Source organism: Ambystoma mexicanum, chromosome 10 (genome assembly GCF_040938575.1).
Source record: "Ambystoma mexicanum isolate Mex_15411 chromosome 10, UKY_AmexF1_1, whole genome shotgun sequence".
Lineage (NCBI taxonomy): Eukaryota > Metazoa > Chordata > Amphibia > Caudata > Ambystomatidae > Ambystoma > Ambystoma mexicanum.
Genome location: NC_090932.1, coordinates 1,288,006,266 through 1,288,018,588, shown reverse-complemented (window position 1 = coordinate 1,288,018,588; position 12,323 = coordinate 1,288,006,266). Strand labels below are relative to the sequence as shown.

General features: G+C 46.8%; 1 protein-coding gene across 3 annotated transcripts in view; it reads left to right on the top strand.

The window, feature by feature from the left end:
• Positions 1-12,323, top strand: part of ASCC2 (activating signal cointegrator 1 complex subunit 2) — a 1,015,237-nt gene that overhangs the window by 557,033 nt on the left and 445,881 nt on the right. For all 3 annotated transcript variants that reach the window (XM_069619287.1, XM_069619286.1, XM_069619285.1), the window contains one exon: positions 40-114. In XM_069619287.1, coding sequence (XP_069475388.1) covers positions 40-114 — 75 coding nt within the window. The remainder of the gene's footprint in view (positions 1-39; positions 115-12,323) is intronic.

Here is a 12,323-nt window from a genome sequence, read left to right as displayed (position 1 = left end):
CCCTGCAACTCTTATTTTTATCTTTTGTTCTTCCTTTAGGTTGGCTGCATTTTATGAACTTATGGTTCCAGAACTTGAATCTGCCATTAAGAAGGGGAAGTTTGAGGACCGAAGGTAAATGTGATAGCTGGATCAAGCTATACCAATACATTTGACACATGGCTGCTGAAAAGTGTTTACATTGTGCTACAATGTAATGCATCACATTTTTAGACCAAAGAGCTTGTACACTGTGTTCAGTAATGCTTTGGAGGCTTTAATGTATACATCCCAACCATCCTTGCTGGGATAGCCATCTGATTGTGAAAATTGTTTTGTTGTATTTTTTACTGTAGTGTAATATTACTTGTGCCAAAACATTCTAATAGGTAGTTGAAGCCATTATATCTATTGTAACTATTATGGTGTGCAACCCACACTAACCTTAAACTACGAGAAGAGTAACCCAGCCCAAAGGAGAAGCCCAACCTCTCTTAAAATGGTACAGTGGCAGAGCAGTCCACTTTAACTCTAGTCGACAAAAGGGTACAATTTGTCCACTGTTACAGGGTCCGTGACAGGACCTTGTCAGGGGAACAAGGACCCCTCCAGACCTGGGGCAAGGCTCTACCCGGGCGAAACCCAGAGCAAACTCTGCCCCAGAGGTGGAGGTGGAGAGTTGGTGGGAGGGATACAGAGGCAGCTTCTAAAACCCCCTACGTCCCTTGATTGTTAATGTAACGCCCTCTGTCACACCACGTCTCCCACTAATTTTTCTTGCCACTGCCCAGGAAGAAATCGGAAAATAGTTTAGATCACTAAGACAGCTTGATCACCCACAAGGGCTACACCGAGAGAGGACATTTGTGACTTGTATTGAGATGAGGTGGTTTGGTGGTCGCACTAAGGGGGAAGGTGCTGGGCAAGATAAGTCTATTTGTGAAGGTTTCTGAAGGCTTCTATGGAGGAATTGCTGCAAAGTCCAGGTTTACCTATAACCACTTCCTAGAGACTACCAAAGAGATGGTTAGGGCCATTATCCTCAACCAAGGGAGCAACACCTATGTACTAAAATCCAGCCAACCCGTAACCCATTGATTTTGGGAAAAGATACTGGTGATAGAGGAGGTTGAGGACCTAGAATACTCAGTTGAAGCTAGGTTTGGAGAGCGGGTTGAAACCCAAAGAGAGAGCCAAACTCAACTGGGGTTATCAGACACTGCATCATTGGAAGATGCAAAATCCCCAGTCAAACCATTCGATGAGGACCAACGCCTCAGATGGGTCAAACCAAGGCCAACATCCATAGAGGACCACTTAAAGGCTCTGGTGTACATTCAGCCAGCACCAAGATAACCTAACCATCCTAGGAGGAGCCAGGAAGCCCAGAAAGCCAAACCTGTGGCAGTGTCAAAGAAGAAAGTGCAGTCCCAAGAAGGTTTTTTCCTTCATAGACAGCATCAGAACAAAAGGTTGGGCCCCCCTTCCTAGTAAACCATGGCCCAGACTGTGTCAGAATGTGATCCGATGCTGTGCCTGCCGGAAAACTGTGCACAATGCTAAATTGTACCCAGACCAGTGGAAGGAAGAGCCTACAGAGATAGAGCTCCTAAAGTAAAGACTTTCAGAAGAATTCTACACCCCCCCGCCCTCACAGGAGGCTTCAAGACAGTAATGAATGGTTCCCCGAAGAAGAGAAGGCTCCAGCGTTCTAGTGATGGTCTACAGAGACCCAGCAAAATCCATGTTCGAATCGGGGAATAAGAGAACGACCATTCACTTTGATTTAGTTGCATATAAGGAACACAGTCCAGGACCCCCTGTTCCAAGTCATTTGTGTTCACGGCGATCCTAGCTCACGATTCTTCAGATAGCTAGAGTACCCGAAGATCAAGGGGAGGGCTTAGAAGAAGGGATGGAAGTATGTGAAAGTGTTCAGAACTGGATGCTGTCAGGGGTGATGTGAGAAACGAGAAAGTGTCTCACCCACTAGTGCCCAGGGATCTGTCATCCAGATGGCCAGGACACGGCCATCGGTTTTCGGTCCAGTTCCTGGGGGTGGACCAGTGCAGGAGGATCACCTGGGTGAGCAGTCTTTGGGGAGTCGGAGTGGGACACCGGATGGTGAGATGCGGTATCCCCTTCCCTGTAACACCTTTACCCCGTCCTATCCAGTAGGATATTTAGGAACTCTGCCCTCTCCCCTTTTTACAACATGAACACTTTCACACTGACAACCTGCTATGAGAGAATACAAACTTAACACCTGAGCAGTATACCTGACAAGTCCCAATACAATGGTCCAGCAAGGTCAGGCAATTGCTGATCATCACACACACCTACAATTAAGCTCCCCCACACGGATAAAAGGCGGACTACGAGAGCACACTCTGAGCAAGGCAACAAGGAACTGTTACTTTTAAGAAACCTCTAGAATAGAAAGTGCACGACCAGGAAACCAGGCTGAAGAATCCTACATTGCATGTCAGAGATACTCTGGGCCCTCCTGTGTCAATAATCAAGGCGGGGAGAAGAACCAGCCGATGCGGTACCGTCCTTGGCTCCAAGAACAAAGAAGTGTCAGTGAAATCAACACAGCCAGTGAGTTGGGGAGACCGATACAAGACCGGTCGGTGTTGAAGCCAAGGTTGCAAGCACCAACATTGTATGGGGAGCGCTGGAACGAACATTGTCAAAACATGTGTGATAAAAGACGCAAGTAAAGTTGAACTGATGATCAGTGATTGAACTTTAAAACCAAGATACGATGCATTTGACAGTGATCCGGCACTGCGTGTGTGCTCAATCGAAGGTCTCTGGAAAGTATCCAGCTGAGAAGTGACAGAAGTGAAAGTAAACCGATTGTAGAGAAGTGTGAATCGAAGTGGTCCTGCGATGGGTCAAGCAAAATCCCACGCACAGTCGAAAGTCTTCGATGCTGATTCAGTAAAGAAAGGTTTGTGTTAAAGTAGATTGGTCCAAGCCTGGCAGAGGGAGACCGATTGAAGGTTTTGTGTTAAAGTGGGTCTGAGCCGGCAGAGGTGGGCCCAGGGTGAACACTGAACTACCCGAGAAATTGGATACGTGAAAATCTTGAGAAAATTGTGTCAAAGTGGGTCTGAGCCCGGCAGAGGGGGACCTGCGGTGAATAGTGAATCACCTGAGAAATTGTGGTCATGTGAAATCCTAAGAAGAAAGGAACTTTGTTTGTTGCATCATGCCCTCTAATATAAGAGACTTTGAATGACAAAGAGACTTTGGCACAGAAGGCCTTGATGCTGAGGTTTTGAAGTGCACCCTCGTGCTAGTGAAGCTAGAAAGTGTGCTAAGCTCAAGTGTGCTGCATTGTCCCGTGCTGAAAACGTGGGGAAGGCGGGGTCGGATTGGCTCCTCAGCCTTTCGGCCCGTGGCCAGGCCGAAATCGCCACTGGGGAGTGGGGGCCGGTTTCTGGCCATGCCTGGGCTGGTTTGGAAAATAAAATTAAAAAAAAAATTCCATTTTTTTTCCCCACATTTGTTTTCAAAAACCTTTCATCCTTAGGTCGATTAATGAGTACCAACACAGGTTGGATGATATTGTATGCATATTTGTTCCATTAAAAAGAGCTTAAGTGCTATACAATAACATAGATCATGTGGCTTTGGACGTCTGCTTGGATTCACAGTAATTTGACAATATGGATCTATACACACAGATATTAATGATACATATGGTGATCCATTCTTGTATGAAATGTATATCACCTTAGTGAAATCATAACCATATTTTTCATAGTGTAGTGTACTTAGAAACAATTCTATTTGATGACACTTCCTGTTTTGTCAAGGGGTGAAAGGTCATGTTTCATCACTTCCCGGGATGTCACTTTGGCGTGGGGTCAAATGACATCACTTCCGGTGATGTCATCAGAGGTTAAGGGTCGTGAGGCGAGGGGTGGGCCACTTTTTTGAGGCGAGGGGTGGGACACTTTTTTTTGGGTGACCGGGCCTATTTCTTGCCCCAGTCCGACCCTGGGGGAAGGGGAGCCAATGGCTCAGATATCCTGACCTATCATTTCTTGAACACTTTTTTTTTTGTATAACATTGTTTCCAATACTATTTGTATTTAGAGGTAAGGATTGCCAATAGGTTTTCTTAGTATAGGCCCCTTTTATTTTGACAAGACACCACTAAGGCAGCGTTATTATTATTTGATGGTCGTAGCTTGCTCCCATCTTTAGATTTAGGTTTAGATAGGTGTTTTTCAAACCCAATTGAGGTTCAATAAACACCCTCGAACTGTGATCACCTGTGTCAGTCTTATTGTTTGATACCAGGCTTCCTTACAGTGGCAAGGCAGTTTTTATACCACCCTTTGTGGAGGATGGTACAACAACTAACCCCTAGTGGGAAGGCTAAAACACTTGACAAGAAAGGGAAGTCAAACCTTTCTTAAACATGAGAATTGTGGGCAGACGACAAGGCTTAACTCAGACAGACAAGGGCAGTAAATTGACACAGAGGTACATTTACACACACACACACACGTCGCGAAAATACACCACACTGATGCACTGAAAAATATATATGTTAATAAAGTCACACATATAAAACTATCAGGTCAAATTACTATATAAAAATCACCCCACTCTGTATAGTTGGGTCCTTTGCCAAGGGCCAGCACCCAACATAAAATACCAGCAGGAGGGGGAGAACCAGGATACTATACAACCCAATCAGTAGGTAAGTACATAGTAGCCTGCAGAACTAAGTGCAGTGTCCTAAAGGCACATCCCAACCCTAATAGATGTGAAAGGCAATAGGCCTGTTGGTCAGCAACTAGCCCCTATGGCATGTTATGGGATTAAAAGGGAAACACAATTCTTCAGCGAGGGAAACATTTATTTACAGTCCTTAAGCCCAAACACACAATTTACGATTAATGTAGACGTCCTCAGGTCTTATAACAGTATAAATGCCTGGTTGCCAAGAACAATGCATTAATGCATCATCCTCAGAGAGGGTGGAACTACAGTAAACTTTCGCAAAATCTTTTGCTGAAATGTTCATTGAGTCTTAGAAGGTTTTGCTAAAGTTTATTTTTGTTCCATCCTCTGAGGCCTTAATGAATTGTTCTTGGCCACCAGACATTAATACTGTGATAAGGCATTAATGCAGTTAGTGTTTCGTGTACTTTTTACCATTGTAGAAATTAAAGGATGACTTTAAAAATTGGATAGAAAATCACAGGTAAGTACAGAAATGGAGAATCTTAGTCTGAAGCTCGCTGAACCACTAGAGATCTACTAAAAATGTCCAAGGGCATGGCCAAGAGGCGAGACATGGCAGACATGCTCCTGTGAGCTCCGGCAGAGCCAAGGCCCTACAAGCTGCTGAGCCTTGACACGCAGATGAATTGAGCCGCAAAGCAGCATGGTAGCGCAGTGAATTCCCGCGAAGCCGACCGAAGGACCCACTAGGAGGAGAAGGACCACCCCAGAGACCAGCGTTGTGTAGTGGAGAGCAACAGGAGGGGGGGCGAATAGTTGGCCCCAACAAGAGTGGAGCAGCGTGAGTGCTGGGGTGGTGCCAGCGGGCGCATCCTGGACCTGTAGGTAGGTGGGTCGGGTAAGCGGAAAAGGCAATGATTCGAGGCACGGCCTGGGGCCAGGTGGCACACCACCTGAGCGGCCTATGGCTCAGAGGTTAGGTGAAGCACGGCGGAATCTGTTCCATTGGGAGGCTAGGGCGGGCATCTCCCCTACAGAGGCTGAGACCTCACAGACCTACGACCTACAGTGGAGCAGTAGCTCCATCTGGGCACTGCAGGAGCAGTGTTCAGGCTAGGAAGAAAGAACCCCCCTCCAGAGCATTTCTGGTAAGCAGATTGCCATTCGGCAGCTACTTTGCACAGGCGCTCGAAAATTCATCTGAGCACCTCTAAATTCCGAAGTGCGTGCATGTTGCACATCCGTTTTTATTTTAAATGCAAAAACGTTGCCAAAATCGTTTTTTGCCCCCTGTTCTCTGAATCCACCATTGAGCACCACAAGGAATTCCTATTCCAAGATGGCGGTCCGAGAACTAGCTGACCAGCACCTCCACCTACCTCTGCCTAAGCCCAGCTGCCTGGCTCCGGATAGGCTACTCGTGCTACTTTTGGCCTATCAGGTGCCGGCAGGCATAAAGCCGGCCCACCTCACCAAGGCACAGGAAACAAGGCTGCCTCCTGTCCTCAGCCTGTCCCCAGCCTTCTGCTTCTGCCGGAATCCCTGTGTGGCTTACCCCAGCACCCATGCGTCTTGAAGGTAACATTAAAGCCTAGTGGCTGGCATTTTATGGCTGTCTTTAAACATTTCTGAACGTGTCTGCCTTTAACTTGTGCTCCGTGCCCAGTACACCCTCCCAATCTACTCCCACCAGCAGCTGCCGAAGCCAAGGACTTCTCTGCACGAAGTCCTGCTGCTCACCATGCTCCCATTTGTGACTGTAATATATCATGTGCCTGCATAGTGATTTTACATGCCCCCCCCCCACTTTTGCGAGATTATGAATAGACAAATGTATCCTATGTGCTGCATCCAATGAATTACTGCCTAACTATTAACTATTGACCTTAGACTGATGAAAGTAACAACAGCCACTACTATTGTTGTATGATTAGCCCTTATAGGGGTCTATAGCACTTAGCTGAACCATCACTGCTTCACCAGTCATATGTACTCATAGCCTTCACTGTGCCCGCCATATTTAGACTTACCTTCATTGCTTCAAATAATTACATGCATCTTAATCTATTATTGTTATTAGGCTACATTGACCAGCCTAGATGTGCCCTGAATCCACAATTGCATTTAGCCTATGTGTGTTCTGCACTGACTAGCCTAGATGTGCCCTGCGTCTACAATTGCATTTAGCCTTTGTGTGTTCTGCACTGACTAGCCTAGATGTGCCCTGCGCCTACAATTGCATTTAGCCTATGCGTGTTCTGCACTGACTAGCCTAGATGTGCCCTGCGCCTACAATTGCATTTAGCCTATGTCTGTTCTGCACTGACAAGCCTAGATATGCCCTGCGCCTACAATTGCATTTAGCCTATGCGTGTTCTGCACTGACTAGCCTAGATGTGCCCTGCACCTACAATTGCATTTAGCCTGTGTGTTCTGCACTGACTAGCCTAGATGTGCCCTGCGCCTACAATTGCATTTAGCCTATGTGTGTTTTGCATGGACTAGCATAGATGTGCCTTGGGCCCACAAGTGCATTTAGCCTATGTGTGTTTTGCATTGACTAGCCTAGATGTGTCCTGCGCCTACAGCTGCATTTAGCTTGTGTGTTTTGCATTGACTAGCCTAGATGTGCCCTGCGCCCACAATTGCATTTAGCCTAGGTGTGTTTCCTTTGACTAGCCTAGATGTGCCTTGTGCCCATAATTGCATTTAGTTTGAGTGTTTTGCATTGACTAGCCTAGATGTGTTCTAACTACAACATAGGCTCGTTATAGCACAGAAGTCCCGTCCCCCCTCATCTACACTGAATCAACACTTAGATGTTAGTATGTCCTCAGCATAGCTTGACATTGACCTCTGCCTACTTGACTAAACTAGCGCAGACGGCACTACATACCTGTGCCATCATAACCATTATGGCCACTGCCATCATAACAAACCCTCCTAAGGATAGAAATCTGAGACTTAGGTCTAGATTGTCTCCTATCTATGAACCTTATAGAAACTTCCCTAACAACGTCAATAATCGAACGACTACCCGGTCTAAGAACCCCTTCTCCACACTAATGCAAACTACTAATACCACGGACAAAACTCCCCCTAAAAATCACACTTCCCGAGATACCCTCTCTCACAAAACCTCGCTAACTGCCAACCCTGACAGTACCCTAATGCTAACAGGGTCCCTCATAAACTCTAGATCAGTGGTAGCCCATGCAACTGAAATTGCAGACATCTTAAATGATGACAATCTCGATTTACTGGCCATAACTGAGACTTGGTTACATGAGGCCGCAGGACCAACTCTCATGTTAGCAGTTCCTGACAACTACCAAATCATTAGAGTGGACCGGCCGAATGCCAGAGGTGGTGGCCTAGCCATCAGCTTCAAAACAACCCACCCTATTAGACTTTCCACCTCAGCTCCCTTAACATCCTGTGAAGTACTAACCACCAAATTGCCCCTCTCCAACAACCGTACTCTAACTATCCATTTGATATATAGACCCCCTGGGCCTCTAGGCACCTTCAAAGACGACCTAACCAGTCTTCTAGCCGAAAACACCAAAGATCACTCCCAAACACTACTGCTTGGAGATTTCAATTTAGGCTTTAATGATACTGACAACAAACATGCTGAATCTATTACTGCCTTACTAAATGACCACGGTCTTACGCAAAGTCCTCTCACCAACGCATATCAAAGGAAGGACCCTCGACTGGGTATCCGGACTAAATTGCAACATCAACATTACCGATATCGTCCCACAATCCTGGACAGATCTTCACTTAATACATTTCTCTGCCGCATTAGACCTCCTCAGCCCCAAGCCTAATAATATGGCACCGCCTCTCCCTACCAGAAGTAAGAAGGACATCACTGCTGAAAAACGTATCCCTCTTCTCCTCCCTGCCATCTCTGGAATGGAAAATAATAACCCTGACGCATTGGTAAATACCTTTAACAATGCTATGACTAAGACACTGGGCATGATTGCTCCCGTCAAACTGTGCAAAGCTAGGCAAGTAGCGCACCTCAATGCCTGGTTCACCCCCCAACTCAAATCCTTAAGATCACAAAAAAGGAAACTCCAGTCCATTTGGCGTCACTCCCCTTCTGAAAATAACCTAACAGAATTTGCGAGAATGTACAAAAAAGAAATAACCAAAGCCAAAAAGAACACCTTCAAGGACAGGATTGAGAAAGCTAAATCCAACACTAAAGAATTATTCTCCATCCTCCGCGAACTAGAATCCCCAATTCAACCGGTAGACAATGCCCCAAAGGATAAAGTATGGTGTACTAACATACAAAATGTTCTATCGAATAAAATCTTGTCCTTACAATGTAAAATTGCAAAAAAAAGGCCTCACTACCACTCACTGACCAACAAACTAGTCAACCTTCGCTGACTAGGACAGCCACACCCTTTAGATTCAAGACTCCATAATTGAAACAGAAAAAATAATACTCTCCCTCAAACCTTCTAACTGTAAAGGTGACATGTGCCCAGCGCAGATAATAAGGGATGCAGCTAGAGACCTAGCCTCTTTTATCTCCAAGTTGATAAACTCCTCATTTAAAACTAATACAGTACCGGCCAATCTTAAAGAATCCTGGGTTCTACCATTACTTAAAAAACAAACTATGGACACCTCTATCCCTACCAATTACAGACCCATCACCACTGTGCCATTTTTACTTAAAATTTTAGATAGAGCTGCTTACATACAAATTCAGGACTATCTAGAAGCCAACCACCTACTTGGCTCACGACAATCGGGCTTCCGCCCTCTCCATGGCACTGAAATAGTGCTGTTAGACCTTAAGACACAAATTGAAGAACTAAAGGATAATGGAAAAATAGCTTTGCTACTCCTACTGGACTTGTCGGCAGCGTTCGACTTGGTGGACCATGCAGTGTTATGCAACCACCTCCAATCTGCCGCCAACTTCACCAAAGATGCTATAGCTTGGGTCCAATCCTTCTTAGCTAACCGGACCATGAGAGTCTTCTCTACTTCAGCCTCTGCCGACCCCTTTAAAATAACCTGCGGGGTCCCACAAGGTTCCTGCATCTCCCCTAATATGTATAATATCTTCACCAAGCCTCTGTTTGACAAGTTGTTTGTTTGTTTGTTTGTTTATTATTTGTAATGCGCCGGAATACCCTAGGGTAACAGGGCGCAGCAGATACAAGAATTTGCGAAACTTAGTTGCAGACAGTAAAATATATACATGGCATATACACAGTAGTAATGGAGGAGAGCAAACAATATATACAAATATACAGTTAACAATTGTGTGTCCAGATGACAGGAGGGAGAGACGTCCTGGCTCAGTATGTTTAGATGGCAGCTGTCTTCAGCCAAGACATCATCTTGGAGCGGACGTTTTGGTAGGGTAACTCCATTCTAAGAGTGGGTGGTAGGGAGTTCCACAGTTTCGCCACTTTCACTGGGAAGCTATAACCTCCTATGGTAGAGCGTTTGTAGTTAGGGACGGAGAGGCAGTCTCTGTATGCTGACCTTGTCGGTCTCGAGGATGTCAGTCTGTGAAATCTGTCGATCAGGTAGATGGGGGCCGTGTTATTAAGGGACTTATGGGTGAGTGAAGCAGTTTTAAGGGAGATTTTGTTTATGATAGGGGTCCAGTTGTTCTGCTGGCTGTGTGCTGTGATGTGGTCTCTTCTGGAGATGCCCAGGGCCGCTCTGAGTGCATTATTCTGGAGGGTTTGAAGCTTGCTAGTAATGGCTTTGGAGGATCCAAGATAAAGGGCGTTACAGTAGTCTAAGCGGGATAGTATGAGGGCTCTGGCCAAGGTCAGGCAGCTGGTGACGGATAGAAAAGGTTTGGCTGTGCGGATCAATTTGCACGTGTAAGCCTTGGAGGAGGCTAGTGAGTTCAGCTGTCTAATAAAGAAGTTGGAGTCCAGGTAGAAGCCCAGTGTTTTGACTTCGTGTCCCACTCTGATGGTGTTGCCATCAATCATGAAGGATGAGTAAGCTGCGCTTAATTTCTTTAGGCTGGCAGTAGTACCCAAGGTGATGAGTTCAGTTTTATCATCATTCATACATAGACCATCTATGCCTGGATGATGATGTAAACCCTATTCACCAAGGCCAAATCCTTTCCTGTCATGATGCCCGCTCCTGGGGAGCCGGCTCAGGCCCTGCGTCCCCGAAAGCGGACATCAAGTCCCCGGGGAAGGTCCCAGCAACCCCTTATAGGGGCCCTTTGGACAGTGTCCTGGCGCCTATGGCGCCAGGCTCATAGAAAACGTCAGTCCTGGCGCCATAGGCGCCAGGCTCATTATGAAAGTGTTTGGGTGCACTTACCTGATGCAGACCATGCTGCTGAACCCCAGCCTCCTTGAGGCCTGAAAGGAACTACTTTACCTGTGGGACTCATTTACCACCCGGGCGTGGTCGGGGAAGGATACATACCTGATTGGAGGAAGGACACATTCTAGGAACATCTTCCAAGGCTATTTAAACCACACCCGATCAGCCAAACGTGCTTCGCGTTGTTCTGCATCTAGCAGCTGGACACTCACCGTGTCTGCTCCTGCATCCTGACTTCTGCCACGCCTGCCAGCATCCTGAATCACCTGCAAAGGAAGGGAACAAGAGAACAGAAGAAGGAAAAGGCCTTACCTGCTAAATCTGCATCCTGGAGACATTTCGCCGACGATCCTGAAAAGGAAGACATTTATTTTTAAAAGCACATCACATCGATCGCTGCAGCGCCTGATTCTACTCATCTTACAGGGCGCTTCCATGTTCTGCAGCGACCATCCGGATTCACAGTCGCGACCCAGCGCCTAGGGAGAAAAAGACAATAACGAAGGTGAGAGAAAGAAGGGAAAAGGGAAGCTAAATCTCCATGTTAAGACTTACCTGCTGGGTCATTCCCTTTTCGTTTCGGGTCCGCGCCGCATCCAGGCATTTTCGGACCCCGGCCCCTAAGGGGAAAAAGACATCAGCGTTAATGAGCGAATGAAAAGCCATTACCAAGACGCTCATTAAAGACTTACCTGATTTCCACAAGGATTTCACCTCTCATCTCGGGTCGGTGCCTGTTCCCCGGCATTCCGTACCCCGGCCCCTATGGGGAAAAAGACAGTAGCATTAGAACATTAATGCATGGACACAAGGGGAACCACTTATCAAAAACTTACCTGGAAGCCATGCAAGTTTGGTTCTCACCAATCCGAAAATCCAGTGAAGTAACTGGATACCAACGCGCCCCTGCATCAGAAGCAGGATGGAGAGCTTGTCCTTCCAGACCCTAAGGTGAGACGCTACGGGGAAGCACAGAAGGGTTTTGAGGAGGGTGAGAGGGGTAAGTGGGAGGCCGATTGCATTACCCCGCAGACAGTTAACCCCCTATTTTCACCTGCGAGTCAGACAAGCCAGATTTGGGGCCCGGTCCAGTCCGTCTCCCGACCCCTGCGGATCACCTTAGACAAGGTCACAACAGCGCGAACCAGGCCAGCGCCTCCGTGGGAGTCAGGTGAGCGTTACAGAACGCGAAGCCTTCCTACAAATTCCCACCCAGGCGCTATGGAAACTTCTGAGACTGATCAGTTGGCCCAATTACTGGGGGAATTACGGGCCGAAGTACATGCCGC